This window comes from Diplotaxodon limnothrissa, linkage group LG8 (assembly GCF_057381915.1).
Source record: "Diplotaxodon limnothrissa isolate DT_005_m linkage group LG8, D_limnothrissa_male_GT1.1, whole genome shotgun sequence".
Taxonomy (NCBI): domain Eukaryota; kingdom Metazoa; phylum Chordata; class Actinopteri; order Cichliformes; family Cichlidae; genus Diplotaxodon; species Diplotaxodon limnothrissa.
The window spans coordinates 6,612,984-6,629,861 of NC_140603.1; the positions used below are offsets into that span (position 1 = coordinate 6,612,984).

The 16,878-nt window shown below is 41.0% G+C and overlaps 1 protein-coding gene across 1 annotated transcript; it reads right to left on the reverse strand.

Annotated features, from left to right (window-relative positions):
- Window positions 1–1,123: 1,123 nt before the first annotated feature.
- Window positions 1,124–16,159, reverse strand: hs3st3l (heparan sulfate (glucosamine) 3-O-sulfotransferase 3-like). Its single transcript, XM_085360365.1, has 3 exons — window positions 15,417–16,159; window positions 2,185–2,414; window positions 1,124–1,703 (listed from the first exon to the last, which is right to left on the reverse strand). The coding sequence occupies exons 1-3, from the start codon at window positions 15,914–15,916 to the stop codon at window positions 1,315–1,317; spliced, it is 1,119 nt and encodes a 372-aa protein (XP_085216491.1). The 5' UTR covers window positions 15,917–16,159; the 3' UTR covers window positions 1,124–1,314.
- Window positions 16,160–16,878: the final 719 nt, after the last annotated feature.

Here is a 16,878-nt window from a genome sequence, read left to right on the forward strand (position 1 = left end):
GGCGGTGTTGCCTAACTTTGAAATTAGCAGAAATTGGTGAGCCAACGCACCCCCATACACACGCATACATAAATATGTTTTTTAATCAAAAGATTGAACTCAGTCACCCTTGTAGTCCATCTCAGTAACCACACTCGTGAGTGTTCAGACATTAAAGTATTGTTTCACTTTATTACAGATACCACCAGACTTTTTGAATCTTACCACCGAGGCAATCTGCAGCCTTTACATTTGCAAAGCAATTGCACTAATGCCATTCAATAGAAATTCAATCATTTGTCATCCGAGCTCAGTAAGAGCTTATAGCAACAGAAAACAATGAGCAAGAAGAGCTGTGGGAAAGAAATCTTTGCTGAAAAATAGGTGTCTTTTTTATGCTTTCATACAAGTGCAAATACATGCAAACTGAAAACTGACAACCCTGTAAGCAGAAGCGGAAAAGCTTCGTACATCAAAGTCCACTGAAATGGCTCATCGGCGGGTCGAACCTCTGCATTCATTTAACTTGTCTTGTTTCTGTTGTCCTCCAGTGGTTCCCTTTACCTTGTTCAAGGTGCAGCACAGGATGCTGGTTTTGCAGCGGGATACCAACTTAAATCCTTCACATAAATGTGCCAAGCGGCAAGTGATCCACACCGCTTCCCCTACATCCATTTATCCGCATTCATTATTCAAGAATACAAAACCACTCAGTCAAATCTGAGCTCATACAAAGATTCTCTTGCTCACCCTTCTGCTGCTCGCCGCATGAAAGATTCATCCCACTTTATTTCAGAAACAATGCTTGGAGGATGGTGCTCAACATGTAGGCACTGATTGCTCTTAAATTCTTAACCAGCAAGATTAGAAAACAAACAGGTCGAAAGAGAAAGTTATGGAAATTGAGGAGGGTGAAAATGCATCAGATCTTGAGTTCCTTGTACAGTCTACTGAGCACCGGGATTAAACTGCAGAGACACTAAAAGCTACGGTGTTTTCACTGTTCTACAATTATACAGCCACAACTTACAGCAACCACATTCTCATGACCACCTTTACACATAAATGTTAACCACTTTGAGCAATCTGTCGTATAGAAAAAGACACGGCTGTCTTTCAAACATAAGGTGATTGATTGGTAGAGTTGAATGGATTGACACAGGGTTTTTATTAACAAAGTCTCTGCAATGCTGCTTGGCTGGTCATAAGCAGATAACTGGCTCTCTCTTCTGCACTCTGAGTCGCTGCATTTGTCTCAATCAGATGGCATGTTAACACAGGCGTCTATTCAAAACAGTGCCAACAAAAAGCCCCAAATTCCACCCCGTCAAAGGGTCACTGCCATCCAAAATCCTGTCCTGCCATCTGATAGAAGCGCTGGTTGTGAGGCTTGTAGAAATCCCTCAGTCTCTGAATCGCCTCTGGGTTGATGGAGGCGTGCGTCCTCCCTTTTGTCTTGCCCAGGCAGTGCGGTTTACTACTTCCCTCCGGCTTCTTGAGGCACGGGAAGCCTTTAGTTTTGTTGAAGTAGAAGTGCTTGTCTGTGACAATCCTCTGGAGGCCCAGAAAGTCCTGGACTTTGCCCAGTTCCCCGGCTGGGTCTGAGATGAGCCTTTCCCCGCTGACCAGATGGATCTGATTTCTGGGGAACCAGGCCAGCCAACGCTCCATGTGTTGGGCATACAGACCGATCCACAGCGGGCTCCACAGAGAGTCGATCTGACCTAGAGACAAAGGCACGGGAGGCAGAGAGAGCAATGCATGTGATTTATGTCATCTTTACTCCTAGATAAGGATGGTCAGATGATGAGGATTTCGCCCACTGTGTTCACTTTTTGACCCCACACCAATCATCTATATCACTAGAACCAAGATGAATGCTGATATCTTGTAAACACCAAGCATCCCAAGCTCCTAGTAAGGAAACAGGAAACTTCTCATTGTCAAAATGTTGGATGTAAAACACTTTGGCAGGTGTAAATAAATGCTAATTGATACAACTATTAAATGCAGCTTGTGGCAGCATTTGCAAATGCCTACAGATAGTGGAGCTGTCTGGAAATTAAACTAATCTCTGACTCATAAAGTTAGAGATGCTATGCATAGCTGACTGGGCAAACTGAAAAAAAAAACCCATAATAGAAAAAAATGAAAACATCTTCATGAGAAGTACAATCAAATCCTCGCATTTAGTTGTATCTGTACCTGTGGTTTGGTTCTTGAAGGCTAGACTCTCAAAGGCGGGGATGTTTGGGGTCTTGGAGATGATCTGTGTGTAGTCAGATATGGCTCGGGTCACAGGGTCACGGACGACTACGATCAGCTTCACATCTTTAGACATGGCATGGACTCGCGCTGGTGTTTCCACGGTAACAAAGTAACGAGGCGTCTTCTCCATAACAATCTGGCCATCCAGGGCTTTGGGCATTATACTTCTGCACATGAAAGTAAGCAGATGAATTTACACAAGTCAGAAACATAAATCCTTGCAAAAGATTGAGGCTGGTATGAAATGCGTGTATATGGAGGAACTACTCCACTGGAAGAATGATGGATCGATGTTTTTAATGTTAGTACATTTTCTTCATTATCCACCGTGTGAGATTTTGTCTAACATGTGACTATTTAAAGAGTAAAAATAAAGGTTTTAAATGACTAGTTCAGCATTTGAAATTATATCCTGAAAACATGTATCTGCACATATGGGTACATATAGGTATTTTCTTGAAAATCAGTACAGTAATCACAAAGGTCTCTACACATTCCCTCATATGACCCTATTAATCATTTTGACACACATCGCATCAGAGTGTCCGAGCAAGATTTCTTCTGTGAACCAGACAAAGAGGCAGGTACGTAAAACAGATTTCCTTGAATGCACCTCACTCTGTTCACCTCCACCTCCGCAGCAGAAGCCCAGCAGATGGGACTCATTTAGAGATAAAAGACTCCAGAGGCCCCAAAGGACTGTCTGGGGATTCAGGGACATCTGCTAACACACCTGCCACACACCTGACTGGCTGACCAAACACAAGCAGCCACAGTGGAACGATCATAAGCAGCTCTGAATCAGCATTTCAGCTGGTGTTACGTTGTAAGCTAAAGAGCTGATTCTAAATAGGTAGTTAAGGCAAACACAGGGTTTCAGCGTATTTAGGAAAACCTCATTTGTTTCCAAAAAGACCCCAATGGACAAGGTGTCCTGTTATAATTTAATCTTCGCATGAAATGTAAAGACAGCCTCTCTATATTTGATGATACTGAATATTAGTAGACCTTAAATGGTCTCATTTAGCAGTAAGATGACTGACAGCCAGTTTCCATGATAAAAACATCACAACAAATTTGGCAAAGATAAAAATGATTTAACCTTTTTATGTGTTTTTATTTCCATTATCAATTATTCAGTTAGTTATTTTGGGCACCTTTGAGAAATAGAACAGCCAATCAGACAAAAGCTGTTTTAAAGCTAAAAAGGCTTGTTTCAGATAAGGGATGAACTAAGAGACTGCACAAAGGGCCAGTATTCAGTAAATTTGGATAATTTTTGAAATGATGATGCAAAGCTACTCAAGAAGAATCCAAGAATAAAAATGCAAACAATAGAAACAGATTTATTAGAAGTAATAATAAAAAAAAATAGATAAATAATAATAAATAAATAGAAATAAATAATAAATAAAGATGGGAAGTTGTTATGGCTAATCCTACTGTATATCACCTTAAATTAGGATTCTGTATTCTCTTAACAAAACTTTTCTTGTAGCTTTAGTTGAGATTCAGAATGAAGAATTATGTTCATAATTTGACTGCTACTACAGTTTTTTACAGACGCTAGGACACATTTCACAATACTTAGGTCACTTTTGCAAAACACTTCACACAATCCTCCTAACTGACCGTCAGCCTGGCAAAGCAGTTCATTTCACATTCAAAATGCACTACAACTACCAAAACACTTCATTCAGGTCTCAAATAAACTCATTCTTCCAGAACACTAGCAAAGGTTGACAGCCGACAAACACACTTTGTCACCCACAAAACAATGACCTAAAAAACACTAACAACATGTAGCATTACACAGTGTTTTCTTGTGTAAAACAAGGACACATCTCTGTTTATAATTTCAATATATGTTACTGGAATGAATCAGACATCATACAGAATTCGTTAATATTTGTTTATGTATTTTTATTTTTTTGCACTAAGTAATCCCAAAATACAAGAATTTGTATACACACCATCCACTGATACACATACAATAGTAATGCTAATCTACTCGGTCTTCTCCATTTGGCCACAGGTTCTCATCCACATCACATCTCATGTCATCTAGGGCAATACACCTAGGAAAGAATCTTCTGGCTGCCAGAATTGAAGGAGTTGAAAAATTGAAGGAGTAACACTTGTGTAGATGTTCATCTACAATGAGAATCAGCTGTGGCTGGTTAAACTGCATTTTTAGATTTAAAATATGTTTCAATAAAATATTGCTGTTGGATTTTGCTGTCTTTTTAAGTTTTGCATTGTGTTATTGTTTTGGCCATAAGTTTAACAGTTTTGAAAACAGTATGTAAGCACATGCAAAATGTCCTGTACGTACAAAGATTTTTGGCAGTTGTTGTGTCTGAGTGAGAAGATAATTCATGAAATTTGAGAGATGTAGTCATTGAATGCATTTTGTGCCAAAACAATGATAACTGGTCCTCAGTTTAGCCCACATAGACTTCTGTTGTGCTCACTGTGTGAGGAGTTTTGCAAACGTGACCTAAGTATTGAGAAATGTGTCCTAGCGTCTGTAAAAAACTGTAATATCCACAATGCTATTATGTGCTATATAATTTAGGCATATAGGATCACTGGCTGCTTTTAAATGCTTTGCTACATACACCAGATTCATGTCATGTCATAAATGTCACTAACACTATAAACCTGTTTAGTGATGGTATTCAGAAAAACTAAAATGCTCCACAGAACTTTTGGAAACTGGTCGTAATTTTCTGCTTCTGACGTTTGTACCTATTAAAAAGGAGTTCTTTGTTCCCACTGTTGCCAAATCCTTAAGTAAAATTCTAATTGATGTGTTTCTGTCACTGGTTCATCCCTCTCTGTCAAAATGGAAACAAATCTGTTTGTGTGTGTGTGTGTGTGTGTGTGTGTGTGTGTGTGTGTGTGTGTGTGTGTGTGTGTGTGTGTGTGTGTGTGTGTGTGTGTGTGAGTGAGTGAGATGCAAACTCCTATTTAAAGGCTGTATCAGAAAACAGAATCAATAAAAATGTTCTCATAAATGACACCTTAATAATAAGAAGAAGATACTTTTTTACAAAAAGAGGATAAAGGGAAAGAGAAACACTGCTGATCAATTGATGTTCTACCTGTCAGCTCAGTCAGGCTTCAGTCGCACCTGCAACCTGTCAATACATCCACCTACTACCCACCACACGGCCCTACTTCTAGGAGTTTCACAAACACACTCAGAGCGATTTCATTTGATCTGATCAGTGTGAGGCAGTGCTCACCACCACTTAGCCTGAAGACTTCCCTTTTAACTCCAATACCCTAGACAGGAGGAGCCGTACAGTCTGTTACATGGCCCCATAAACACACACACACACACACACACATTCTGCAAAACACAAACATACACTCATTATTCACTCATTAGTCAAGCATTTGCTGTCGTGCTTCTGGTCTCCCTGTGGACCAATTTCTCACAGTCTAACACACACACACACACAGAAAAAGACACATTTAAAAAAGAAACATCCTACACACACACACACACACACACAAATGCTCTGAAGACATAAATGGTGGGTGTAGTGGATTTTTACCAGACCCTTTAAAAGATCATGTGTGTGTGTGTGTGTGTGTGTGTGTGTGTGTGTGTGTGTGTGTGTGTGTGTGTGTGTGTGTGTGTGTGTGTGTGTGCCAGAGCATTTGCTAGAGTGTTTTAAATGAAAGGGGTGGGTGACTGATGAAGGAATGATGGGAGTGGATACAAACGCACCTCCATTAGCAATCTGTCTGTGAATAGCCTGAGAGCCAAGAGCCCCATACCATTACCTAAGCACAAAGAGCTAATTACTGCTCCTAAGAGCACCATCAAAAGATAAGATGTATTCCAAATATGCTTCTGCTATGAGGTTAGCAAAGACACACTAATTGATTGACAAAATAGCCATTAGTTTTTTCTGATAACTAAATATGGCTTCATCGTACTTTTGGCATAGGGAACTTTGTGCTCTTGGAGGTATAAGAATAAAGGTATGCAACATTTCGTCCAGATCAGAAACAATGTCACTGGTTGAAGTGGTGCTGACGGGGCAGGATCAAAAAAGAGTAATTTTGCTAGGAAAAAGTAGTGTGTGGTGTTTTATATTTACTTGTTATTGGTATGAAAAATAAATGAGTAATCAGAAGGAAATGATGTGGTCACAGTTCCTCCAAGACAGTAACAACAGTAACAAACTAAATTAAATATTACAAGTGTATTTTTAAAAAGTCCGCTTTTTACATGTAGTTCTGCATGACTATTCGTGAAGAACATTATGTGAAGAAATATTATTCCCAATTAAGTATAACTTAAGTAACCTGAACTTCACTAAAGTGCGTGACCAAAACCCAAAGTAGACCAAATAAACAGCCTCGGAGGGTCACCAACTGGTGAATAAATAGGAATACTGCATCACAAACGTTCCCAGAGTAATGCCAACATTAACATGTTATGATGGCATTACTTTTGTACAGTGACACAAAGTGGTATCTTTTTATGGTCTGTCCCCACATTAGTAGTATTAACCTCTTGTGTTCACTGGCAGGCGAATAGAAGTGCCTGGAGACACCATGTGTTACAGAGAAAATGCCCCCCACCCCCCAACAAAGCTTAATAAATTAGCAGTTTTGAAGCTCCTGTTTTAGCTGCATCCTTTTACCGCTCATTGCTCATTTTCTCCTGAGCGCGAGATCAAACATCCAGGAAGATGAACATGTGGATTATCCAGCCCCTTACAATGAGCCCCTTTTCCTTTGAGGAATCCCTCTTTTGTCTCCTGATTTCCAATATTTCTGCACACCTCCCTGGTGAATTACTTCAGGCCAGCCAAGGCCAATGGCTGCTGATCCTGTAGGGGCTTAGGGGTTACCACGTATAGGTGGGTGCGAATGGTGCTTAGCCAGTGACAGTAGGGATGACATGACCTGGGGTGAATGTTATGATGGGGTGGGAAGTGAGGGGGTGCTGGTGTGAATGTAAAGGGATGGAGTACAACTGGTAATGCAGCGTTGAGCCTCAGCTGGGACCAAGAGAAGCAGGTGGAGACTAAAGGAGCCAGGACCCTCTAGAGGCTCATCAGTAGCATACTGTTTCATGTGATGTGTGTGTGTTAATAAATGTGAAGCAATTGCATTCTTCATCATGTATAGCAGGAAATATGCAGCAAAGAATCTGAGGATTTGAGGGTGTGCTGGATCAAAGAATGAAAAAGTGGTCTGTTAATCTTTGATGTTTGATCCAAGGAGGAAACAATAGCCATTTAAAGAGCAGCAACATATTGGCGGAATTCATTATACACACCTGGCTGCCTGCTTATGAGTCAAATATGAGATTTGGGTGTGTATTTTTGTGTTTGTACATATGCATGACTGTGTTTTTGAGGGACCATTCATCCATTTCCTCTGTATGGGGGACCATTAAGTGGTCGGTCTATTGTGGATGTGCCCTGTCCACTTCCAGGAGACATCCATCATAGAGGGGCCCCAGACCACCCCCAGCCTTTGCTTTCCAAACCCCGGGGGAGTGCCCTAATGAGAGCCAGATCGCCCCACCCGTCTAGGCCTTATGGTGATTACCTCCTGTACAGTACGAGGAACAGAGAGATCACACCTGAACCCCAGTTACACAAAGCCACCAAAATCAAGTATAGCTTTAATTACTTCATACTTTAGTGTGTTGTTTCATAACAACTTATCAAAATTATACACACACATGTGCGCACAAATGTGTGTGTGTGTGTGTGTGTGTGTGTGTGTGTGTGTGTGTGTGTGTGTGTGTGTGTGTGTGTGTGTGGAATATCACCAAAGAATATCAATAAATCAGATCAGATTCATCTAAAAATTTCGGTTTCATGTTTCTCTCTAACTCCTGCTGGACATCAAATGTTTAGGCAACTGTTCTTGTGTTATTTACATGATAATTATTTTCTATTACACATACACAAAAAACAAAAGTAACACCATGTGTTGTGTCATTGCAAGAAAAACTCAGCAGTGTATTGGTATGAATTTAAAAGCATCCCTTAACGAGTTCAGGATTAATTGCAAATGCACCGGTGCCATCAGAGCAGCTGATCCTGGATTGCAATTAAAAGTCCCAGTAGGTCTCCCACAGCATTAGAAAACCTCTCAGTCAGTGTAGTTTTAACAGCTTACTATGAAATCAAACCCCTGATATCAGTGCTGGTGAAAAAAAAATACCAATTTGGGGGGGAAAGTAAAATAATGGAGCATTAAAACATTATTTTTTATTTATTTATTTATGGAATAAATTTCAACAAATAGTTTTATGTTTTAAAAAGGTTTCAGTGAAATTGGTCTTATTTAAATACAAAAAAATACATAAAGATTTATGCCTTTAAATATCTTAAAATGTTATTGGCTTATTTGATCCTAAGCATAAATTTCAAGTCGAGGTAGTGAAAAATAAATTATCTGTGAGGCTCAGGAAGAATCTAACATTCACCGCTGAAGACTAAACTTAAAGTAACTACAAATAAAGCAGAACTTTAGGATTTCACACTGCTCCAAGAACTTAATAAAAGTTTTTTGGGTGTTTTTTTAATCAATTTTCAGGAACTTGTAGATTTATGCCAAGGTAAGTTGGTGTGTCCGGAACAAAGAGGCTGCCTCCACATCTGAAAAAAGATGCTAACACTGACGTGCCAGAATCTGCAGCTCCTCTAGTGGTCACATGAGGCTGTCTCAGATAGCAGTTAGATAAACCCCTCCCATGAAATCACATGTTAAAATGCCCAACTTTACAGTATTAAAAAACTTTTTTCAACCATGGTACCAATAAATAAATAAATAATTAAACAGCTCTCCACGTTATAATAGCTGTAGTCTGGGTGATCTCTCCTTTACACTTTTAAACTGCAGCTGTCTGCCTCAGCTCTGCTAATTTGAATTATTGACTTTGACCTTCGTGTCTATTTGCACTGCACCTGACTGCTTGTGAATGCTTAACAGATAACACTTTCTCAGCCAAATACAGCCAGTTTTACTCCAGAAATCGACCATTTCTGCAATCAAAACACTAATGATCTATCTTTTATATACAGTTAGCTGGCTAGCTAGTAGGCTAGCTAGCTAGACAGGTAGTAGCCTCCATGACACCTGCCACTGGTTGTTGTAAAGCCCTGAGCTGCACGCTTCTCACCATCGTAGTGTTGTGAAACTGGATATGCTCAGAAATGTGTTTACTAAGCTCACAGAGCAGATATCTGAGGACCATTTTACAACAGACTGTTGCAGCAAAACTGGAGTTTTTTTAGCAATCAAAAAGTGTCACAGGTGCAGTTTTTTCACGCATATATGTTGGCTTTACTTTACAAATATGGAAGCTACATTCATCGTCTATACTATCTATGGCTATCCATGGGCTTCCAACCACAAAGCATAAAGCTGCTTTTTATTAAAAGAGTCACATTTTTTACTGCCAGTAAATCAGAATCAATAATATATTGATAAATCTCACTGTACCTCAGGAACGAAATACAACCAGCTCAGCTGTCTGGAGGACAGAATGTCTATAGCCAAACCCAAAGATACACACACACACACAAACACGCAGACACACACGAGCCCAGCTCTGATAACAGTCCCTTGGGTTGAAGCAAAGGTCAGCAGAGATGTGTGAGGCTGCGGTAACACTGGCTTCACCCTTTAACCTCCAGCTCACCCAAGCCTTATCTCTTCCTCATCCACTTTACCCCTCACCCCCTCCTTTTTTTGCTCTCCATCCGCCAGTCATGCCATCTTTCAATAAGAAAGCATCATGAGGGAGAATGTGAATTGCTAGCTGAGCAATTTTAATGGATTCATCCGGAGTTGCTTGGAGAGAAAAAAGCTGTGAGTAACATGACCCCTGTGTGCCTATGCGAGAAAGGGAGGGAGGGGGGTGGTTATGCCAATGTAGGAGAAAGCTTCCTGCTAATTGTAACAGAAGCCGAGCTGACCAAAGCTAACTGCTCTAACGCTGGAGTCAACCCAAGGTCAGAGCGAGGAGATAGCGCTATCGATCCCAGGCAGCACAGTAAGGAGGAAACTTCCAGTCCATCTCAGGGCCCATCGCAGCGCTCTTCCAGATCCAATCTCTGCTTCAACGCCATTAGTGGATCTTTGTCAAGGACTCTGATCTCAATAGTCCTGGGGAAGCTAAATGTTATTTTACTCCCAAATGGAAGAGGGGGTGATTCTAAAGAAGATACACTATATCTCATCCTCTTTAATTTAAACTGAAAAAAAAAACAAAACAAAAGTATCTACACAAAAATGTCATGTTGACAAAGTAAGCACTGAAGCTGACCCTCCATTAACCATCTGTTAGAAAAAGTGCATTTTTGCCTTATGCCTCATTCTCATTTATTACAACATGAGTCTTATTTCCAAAAGTTGATGCTGAGTCTTATTTGTATTCTCTAAGCTATAGTTCATTTGCAAAACATTGTAAAGCTATAATTATTGATATTTTGGAACATGGCACAGAATATGAGCAGCCTGACAAACCTACAGGTTAGCTCCCAAAAGGCTGATTCTGTTCGTCTGCACATGGCGTTTTCAGTGGGAGAAATGTTTGTCATCATCCAGGTGACTTCTTCAGTCTCAGCTGACTGCAGGTTTCTCCAACATTATAAACAGCATATTTGCTTAATGACTGAAGCTGGTACAACTGAGGGAACAATGGGCTGTGAGGTCAGTTTCTTGATCTTTACTATGATCATTGATCAACAACTACTGATCAAAGACCATTGATCAATGGCCATGAATACCATTCACAGAGAGCTGTGTCTAGCTACAGGTTAGCCAGACTTTTTTAAAGGGAAAGTAAACAGTAAAATTATTATCCAGCCTTAATGTTATCACAACTAAGCTTTGTCTTGAAAATCTGCATTTTTGAGTAGGCTATTTATGTTTATACATGTTGCTAGCTTGTATGTTTGCATTATACAGGGAGTGCAGAATTATTAGGCAAATGAGTATTTTGTCCACATCATCCTCTTCATGCATGTTGTCTTACTCCAAGCTGTATAGGCTCGAAAGCCTACTACCAATTAAGCATATTAGGTGATGTGCATCTCTGTAATGAGAAGGGGTGTGGTCTAATGACATCAACACCCTATATCAGGTGTGCATAATTATTAGGCAACTTCCTTTCCTTTGGCAAAATGGGTCAAAAGAAGGACTTGACGGGCTCAGAAAAGTCAAAAATAGTGAGATATCTTGCAGAGGGATGCAGCAGTCTCAAAATTGCAAAGCTTCTGAAGCGTGATCATCGAGCAATCAAGCGTTTCATTCAAAATAGTCAACAGGGAGCGTGTGGAAAAACCAAGGCGCCAAATAACTGCCCATGAACTGAGAAAAGTCAAGCGTGCAGCTGCCAAGATGCCACTTGCCACCAGTTTGGCCATATTTCAGAGCTGCAACATCACTGGAGTGCCCAAAAGCACAAGGTGTGCAATACTCAGAGACATGGCCAAGGTAAGAAAGGATGAAAGACGACCACCACTGAACAAGACACACAAGCTGAAACGTCAAGACTGGGCCAAGAAATATCTCAAGACTGGTTTTTCTAAGGTTTTATGGACTGATGAAATGAGAGTGAGTCTTGATGGGCCAGATGGATGGGCCCGTGGCTGGATTGGTAAAGGGCAGAGAGCTCCAGTCCGACTCAGACGCCAGCAAGGTGGAGGTGGAGTACTGGTTTGGGCTGGTATCATCAAAGATGAGCTTGTGGGGCCTTTTCGGGTTGAGGATGGAGTCAAGCTCAACTCCCAGTCCTACTGCCAGTTTCTGGAAGACACCTTCTTCAAGCAGTGGTACTGCATCCTTCAAGAAAAACATGATTTTCATGCAGGACAATGCTCCATCACACGCGTCCAAGTACTCCACAGCGTGGCTGGCAAGAAAGGGTATAAAAGAAGAAAAACTAATGACATGGCCACCTTGTTCACCTGATCTGAACCCCATTGAGAACCTGTGGTCCATCATCAAATGTGAGATTTACAAGGAGGGAAAACAGTACACCTCTCTGAACAGTGTCTGGGAGGCTGTGGTTGCTGCTGCACGCAATGTTGATGGTGAACAGATCAAAACACTGACAGAATCCATGGATGGCAGGCTTTTGAGTGTCCTTGCAAAGAAAGGTGGCTATATTGGTCGCTGATTTGTTTTTGTTTTGTTTTTGAATGTCAGAAATGTATATTTGTGAATGTGGAGATGTTATATTGGTTTCACTGGTAAAAATAAATCATTGAAATGGGTATATATTTGTTTTTTGTTAAGTTGCCTAATAATTATGCACAGTAATAGTCACCTGCACACACAGATATCCCCCTAAAATAGCTAAAACTAAAAACAAACTAAAAACTACTTCCAAAAACATTCAGCTTTGATATTAATGAGTTTTTTGGGTTCATTGAGAACATGGTTGTTGTTCAATAATAAAATTATTCCTCAAAAATACAACTTGCCTAATAATTCTGCACTCCCTGTACAAACTCCATCTTTGGTTCAAGTATTTAATCGGGAAAAAAAATAACAATAATAAGACTACTTGTAAGCTAACCCCCCTCAAAAATATGCTAATTCGTTTTTGCATGTCATGTTCTGGCATTTACATCTCACACATAAATTATAGAAGAGAAGCAAAACGAAATCAACTACATTTTGTTTTTAAAAAAAAAATAGGATGCCTTTTTAAAGATATTTTGTAATTTATGTATTAAGTTCCTTCAAACTTGCACAGAAACAAGAATAACTTTACTTTCAATTGTCAAGAAATACATAATAATAATAACGATTGCGTGACCAGTAGCTAAGCAAGCAATTTGTGGTCACTCCAGAAGTAAGTCTCATAACTTGGCAGCCATCTTTAATACTTCTATGCACCCATTTACTCAGTTTGTTTTTGAGCATTGTCTATAATAGCTTTAACTTCACTGACACATAAAAAAATGTATGAAAGACCAGTCAAATCTGAAAAAAAAACTTTGGTCACTTTGCCCCAAAATAAAGTTTTTAAAGCTTTTGGCAATATTTACTTCTTTGTTAGAATTCATCTATCCATCCTTGTGGTTGTGGGGGGCTGGAGCCTATCCCAGCTACCATAGGGCAAGAAGTAGGGTACACTCTATGTGTTAGGCTCCCAGCCAGGGCTAACACATTGAGACAGACAACCATTTGCTTATGGGCCATTTAGAATGACCAGTTAACCTAACCCGACTAATTGCATGTCTTTGTACCGTGGGAGGAAGCTGGAATACTTGGAGAGAACACACATAAAACACAGAGAACATGCAAACTCCACACAGAACAGTGGAGTCAAACTCAGGACCTTCTTGCTGTGAGGCAACAGGGCTAACTTCCACACTACCATGCTGCCCGGTGTTACAGCAGATATCAAATAAATGTAATGTTTTTGAGCGCTGTGTTTCTCTTATGATGCCGAAAAGTTTCCTCTACAGCTCAGCTTTGACCTTCATGATAGATTGGCTTTCGTTTTGTGAGAAATAGCTCAGCAGTGTGATTAAACTGTCCTCTTTGCAGTGATAGGACTAATAGGAGGTCCCAGACTCTGACTAGAAAGGCTTTTGTTCACATGATTATACATATATATAAAGCTGGTACAACTGAGGAATATATATATATATATATATATATATATATATATAGTATAACTTCTTGAACTGCAGTCTTTTTTAAATCAACATTAGAAAATACAAATAAAGACAATAGTAATTTAAGAATTTTTTCAATAACCACAAACAAAGGGGTCCATGTCCTTTGTCCTTTGTGAACTGCTTGTTATGAAGTGGTGTGAACACATCATTAACTCTCAGCGTAAAGTGACCTAGAGTCAGAGGTCAATTGACAGAGCTGACAGTGATGTCAAGTGGCCCAACATGCAGCGAGGCCCATCTGGTCTGAGGGTAAGATGTGACAATCTGGTGTCACATACACATAATCTTGTGGCACACACAGACACATACACACTCTCACACAGAGCAGACATGTAGGCAGACAGATGAGGCCTCTGTGGCTTTCTCAGTACTTCCAGATTTGTGGAATTTTCTCATTATGTTTACATCCCACAGTTTTTGACATGATGGTGGCTGTGGTGTGTTTTCCTGTCTTTGCATGTGATCACATCAATGTAAAAACACTCCCCAGGAAGCAGATATTACTTCTCTCACTTTATCTCTCTGAGTCATAGGTTAAATTGCTGCTGACGTATCAAACAGGCTCCCAGATCCAGGCCAATGAGAGCCATTATTGAGCCCCTGTAATATACTGTAAGCTGGTTAACAGCATGCAACACTGTATCCAGATTTGGATACAGTTTTAATCTGTCATATTTGGAGCAGTTTGCGGGTCTGTGGGTGCACAGGCTTACAGTAGGCACAGTTCGAAAAGCAGAATGAAAATCAAAAATGTGTAATCCAGCATCTGTTGGGAACTTTTTTTCCCTCAAAGTCCCCTCTACCAGGTCTAAGTAACTTGAATTGGACCTAGAAGAGAGAGAGAGAGAGAGAGAGAGAGAGAGAGAGAGTGTGTGTGTGTGTGTGTGTGTGTGTGTGTGTGTGTGTGTGTGTGTGTGTGTGTGTGTGTTTCCGAGTTGTCATGAAACAGCCCAAGAACTGAGCCACATGACAACAGTAACATCTGGCTCTGGCTCCAGAGATGATTACTTTGCTGCTCTGTGAGAAGTCAGTCTGGGAGGCCTCTGCTCTCTTTCTCTGCAGCCCTACAAACAAACAGGCACGTATGCACGCACACAGCAAGTATGGCAAGTACACACGTGTACGCATGCACAGATTGGTATAGCCAGATGGCAAATTCTCTTTGACTGTCACCTAAACCTCTTCGGAATAGCAGTAGATGTGTTTGGGTACACAAGATGAAGCTGGCGGTTACTAATTGGCTCTCGAATGTAATACAGAAACCTAATACTGGAATCATTTGTGTCATTTAAATGACAAGAATTATTAGGGCACTGTAGCATTTTGGTTTTCTCTTTTAAAAAATACAGATTTCTGTAAGACACATCTTCTTAGGATAAACTTTGTAAAGGAAAAATAAAACAAAGAGCAACTCGTGCAAAAACTAAAGTACTTTCAGCACTTCTGGTGAGCTGGATTCTGTGCGTAAAGTGCGCGTACCTGTACCAGTCCAATCCCCGTGCGTAATGCCGGTCGAAGAAGTGCGGCTCAGACCCCAGGGCGCGGATGTCTGGATGGAGCCGCAGAAACTCCAGCAGTGCTCGGGTGCCTCCTTTTTTAACCCCTATAATCAGCGCCTGGGGTAACCTCCGAGTGGCTGTCCACTCTTTCCCGGAGCTGTTCGCCTCCAGCTCGGGATGCTCGCTGCCGAATGCGCCTTCTCCAGCTGCGGTGACACTCTCTTTGGCAAAACTGGTTCCGTTTCTCTCGTACGGCCATCCTGACCCCGACACGAGGAATTCGCTCGTGGGCGACTTTATTTCAGAGTTTTCTGTCAGTTCCGACTCGCAGCATCCAGTGAGAAAGTAGACCAACGAAAAGCAGAGGATGCTCAGCGAGGACGCGATGGTGAGCCGGTGGAAAAGCCGCCGCAGGTCCGTGTTCGGAGGGTGGTGGTGATGATGGTGGTTGTAGTGGTGGTGGTGGTAAAAAGTTGCCATTCCTCACAGGCCCATGTGTGATAATGGGCCATTCTACCACAAGTTCAGCTCACATCCTAACGCCATGAACATCCCGTGAACTCTTGGAGAGTCTCTGTCAGTCCGCTCCGCTGCTCTCCTGCTCGTTCACGTCGCGTGTTTGGAGCATATTGAGAACTCTTCGAACCATAAAGCCGCTCAAACTCAGTAAATCACTGGAACTAGTGTTTACGTGACATCCAGGATATGCGCCCACTTACTCACCCACCCTGGCAACCTAGGGGAACTAATAACGCTCTGATGTCAGAGCCTCGCTGCAGCGGGTCTCTCTCTCTCTCGCTCTCTCTCTCTCTCCCCACTTCACTGGATTACTCTGCGTCTCTCTACCACGGCTTATCCTAAGGGGATTCACGTCCACAGTTTTCTCTCTCTCTCTCTTTTCCCTCAGATATCTTTGATTGCGGGGTTATGGCTTGGGGCTCTTTTAATTACAGTAATATTTATTTGGTGAAGACTTATAGAAGTTATTAAAGAAAAAGATCACCTCACATGTTCAGTAATCATTATTATCAAAAGAAATGATTAATTTCTGGGACTTTATGCTACAAATCAGCGCATCAAGCATTATCATCTCTCTCCATTGCATATTTGTATAGATGGAAAACTCTTCTGATGGATCCCCAAAGAAGTATTGGTGTCATTTGGATCTGGATTTATCGTACTTAGAGCTGAAACTCTGCTCTGTAAAACCTATGGCATAATTGGCTTAAGGGTCAGACAGTTTTAGATGTAGTACAGCCGCCAATAGTTAGCTGACTGACCTCAAATGACAGACTGTTAGCCCACAGTGAATCATTCAGAAATGCCTTGAAACCTTGTTTTCTGTGTAGGATGCAGTGATTCTGTTCTGATCCCTTACATGATAAACTCCCAAACTATTGACAAATGGTATTGATACATGAATCGAAAAGCGTACTTATTTT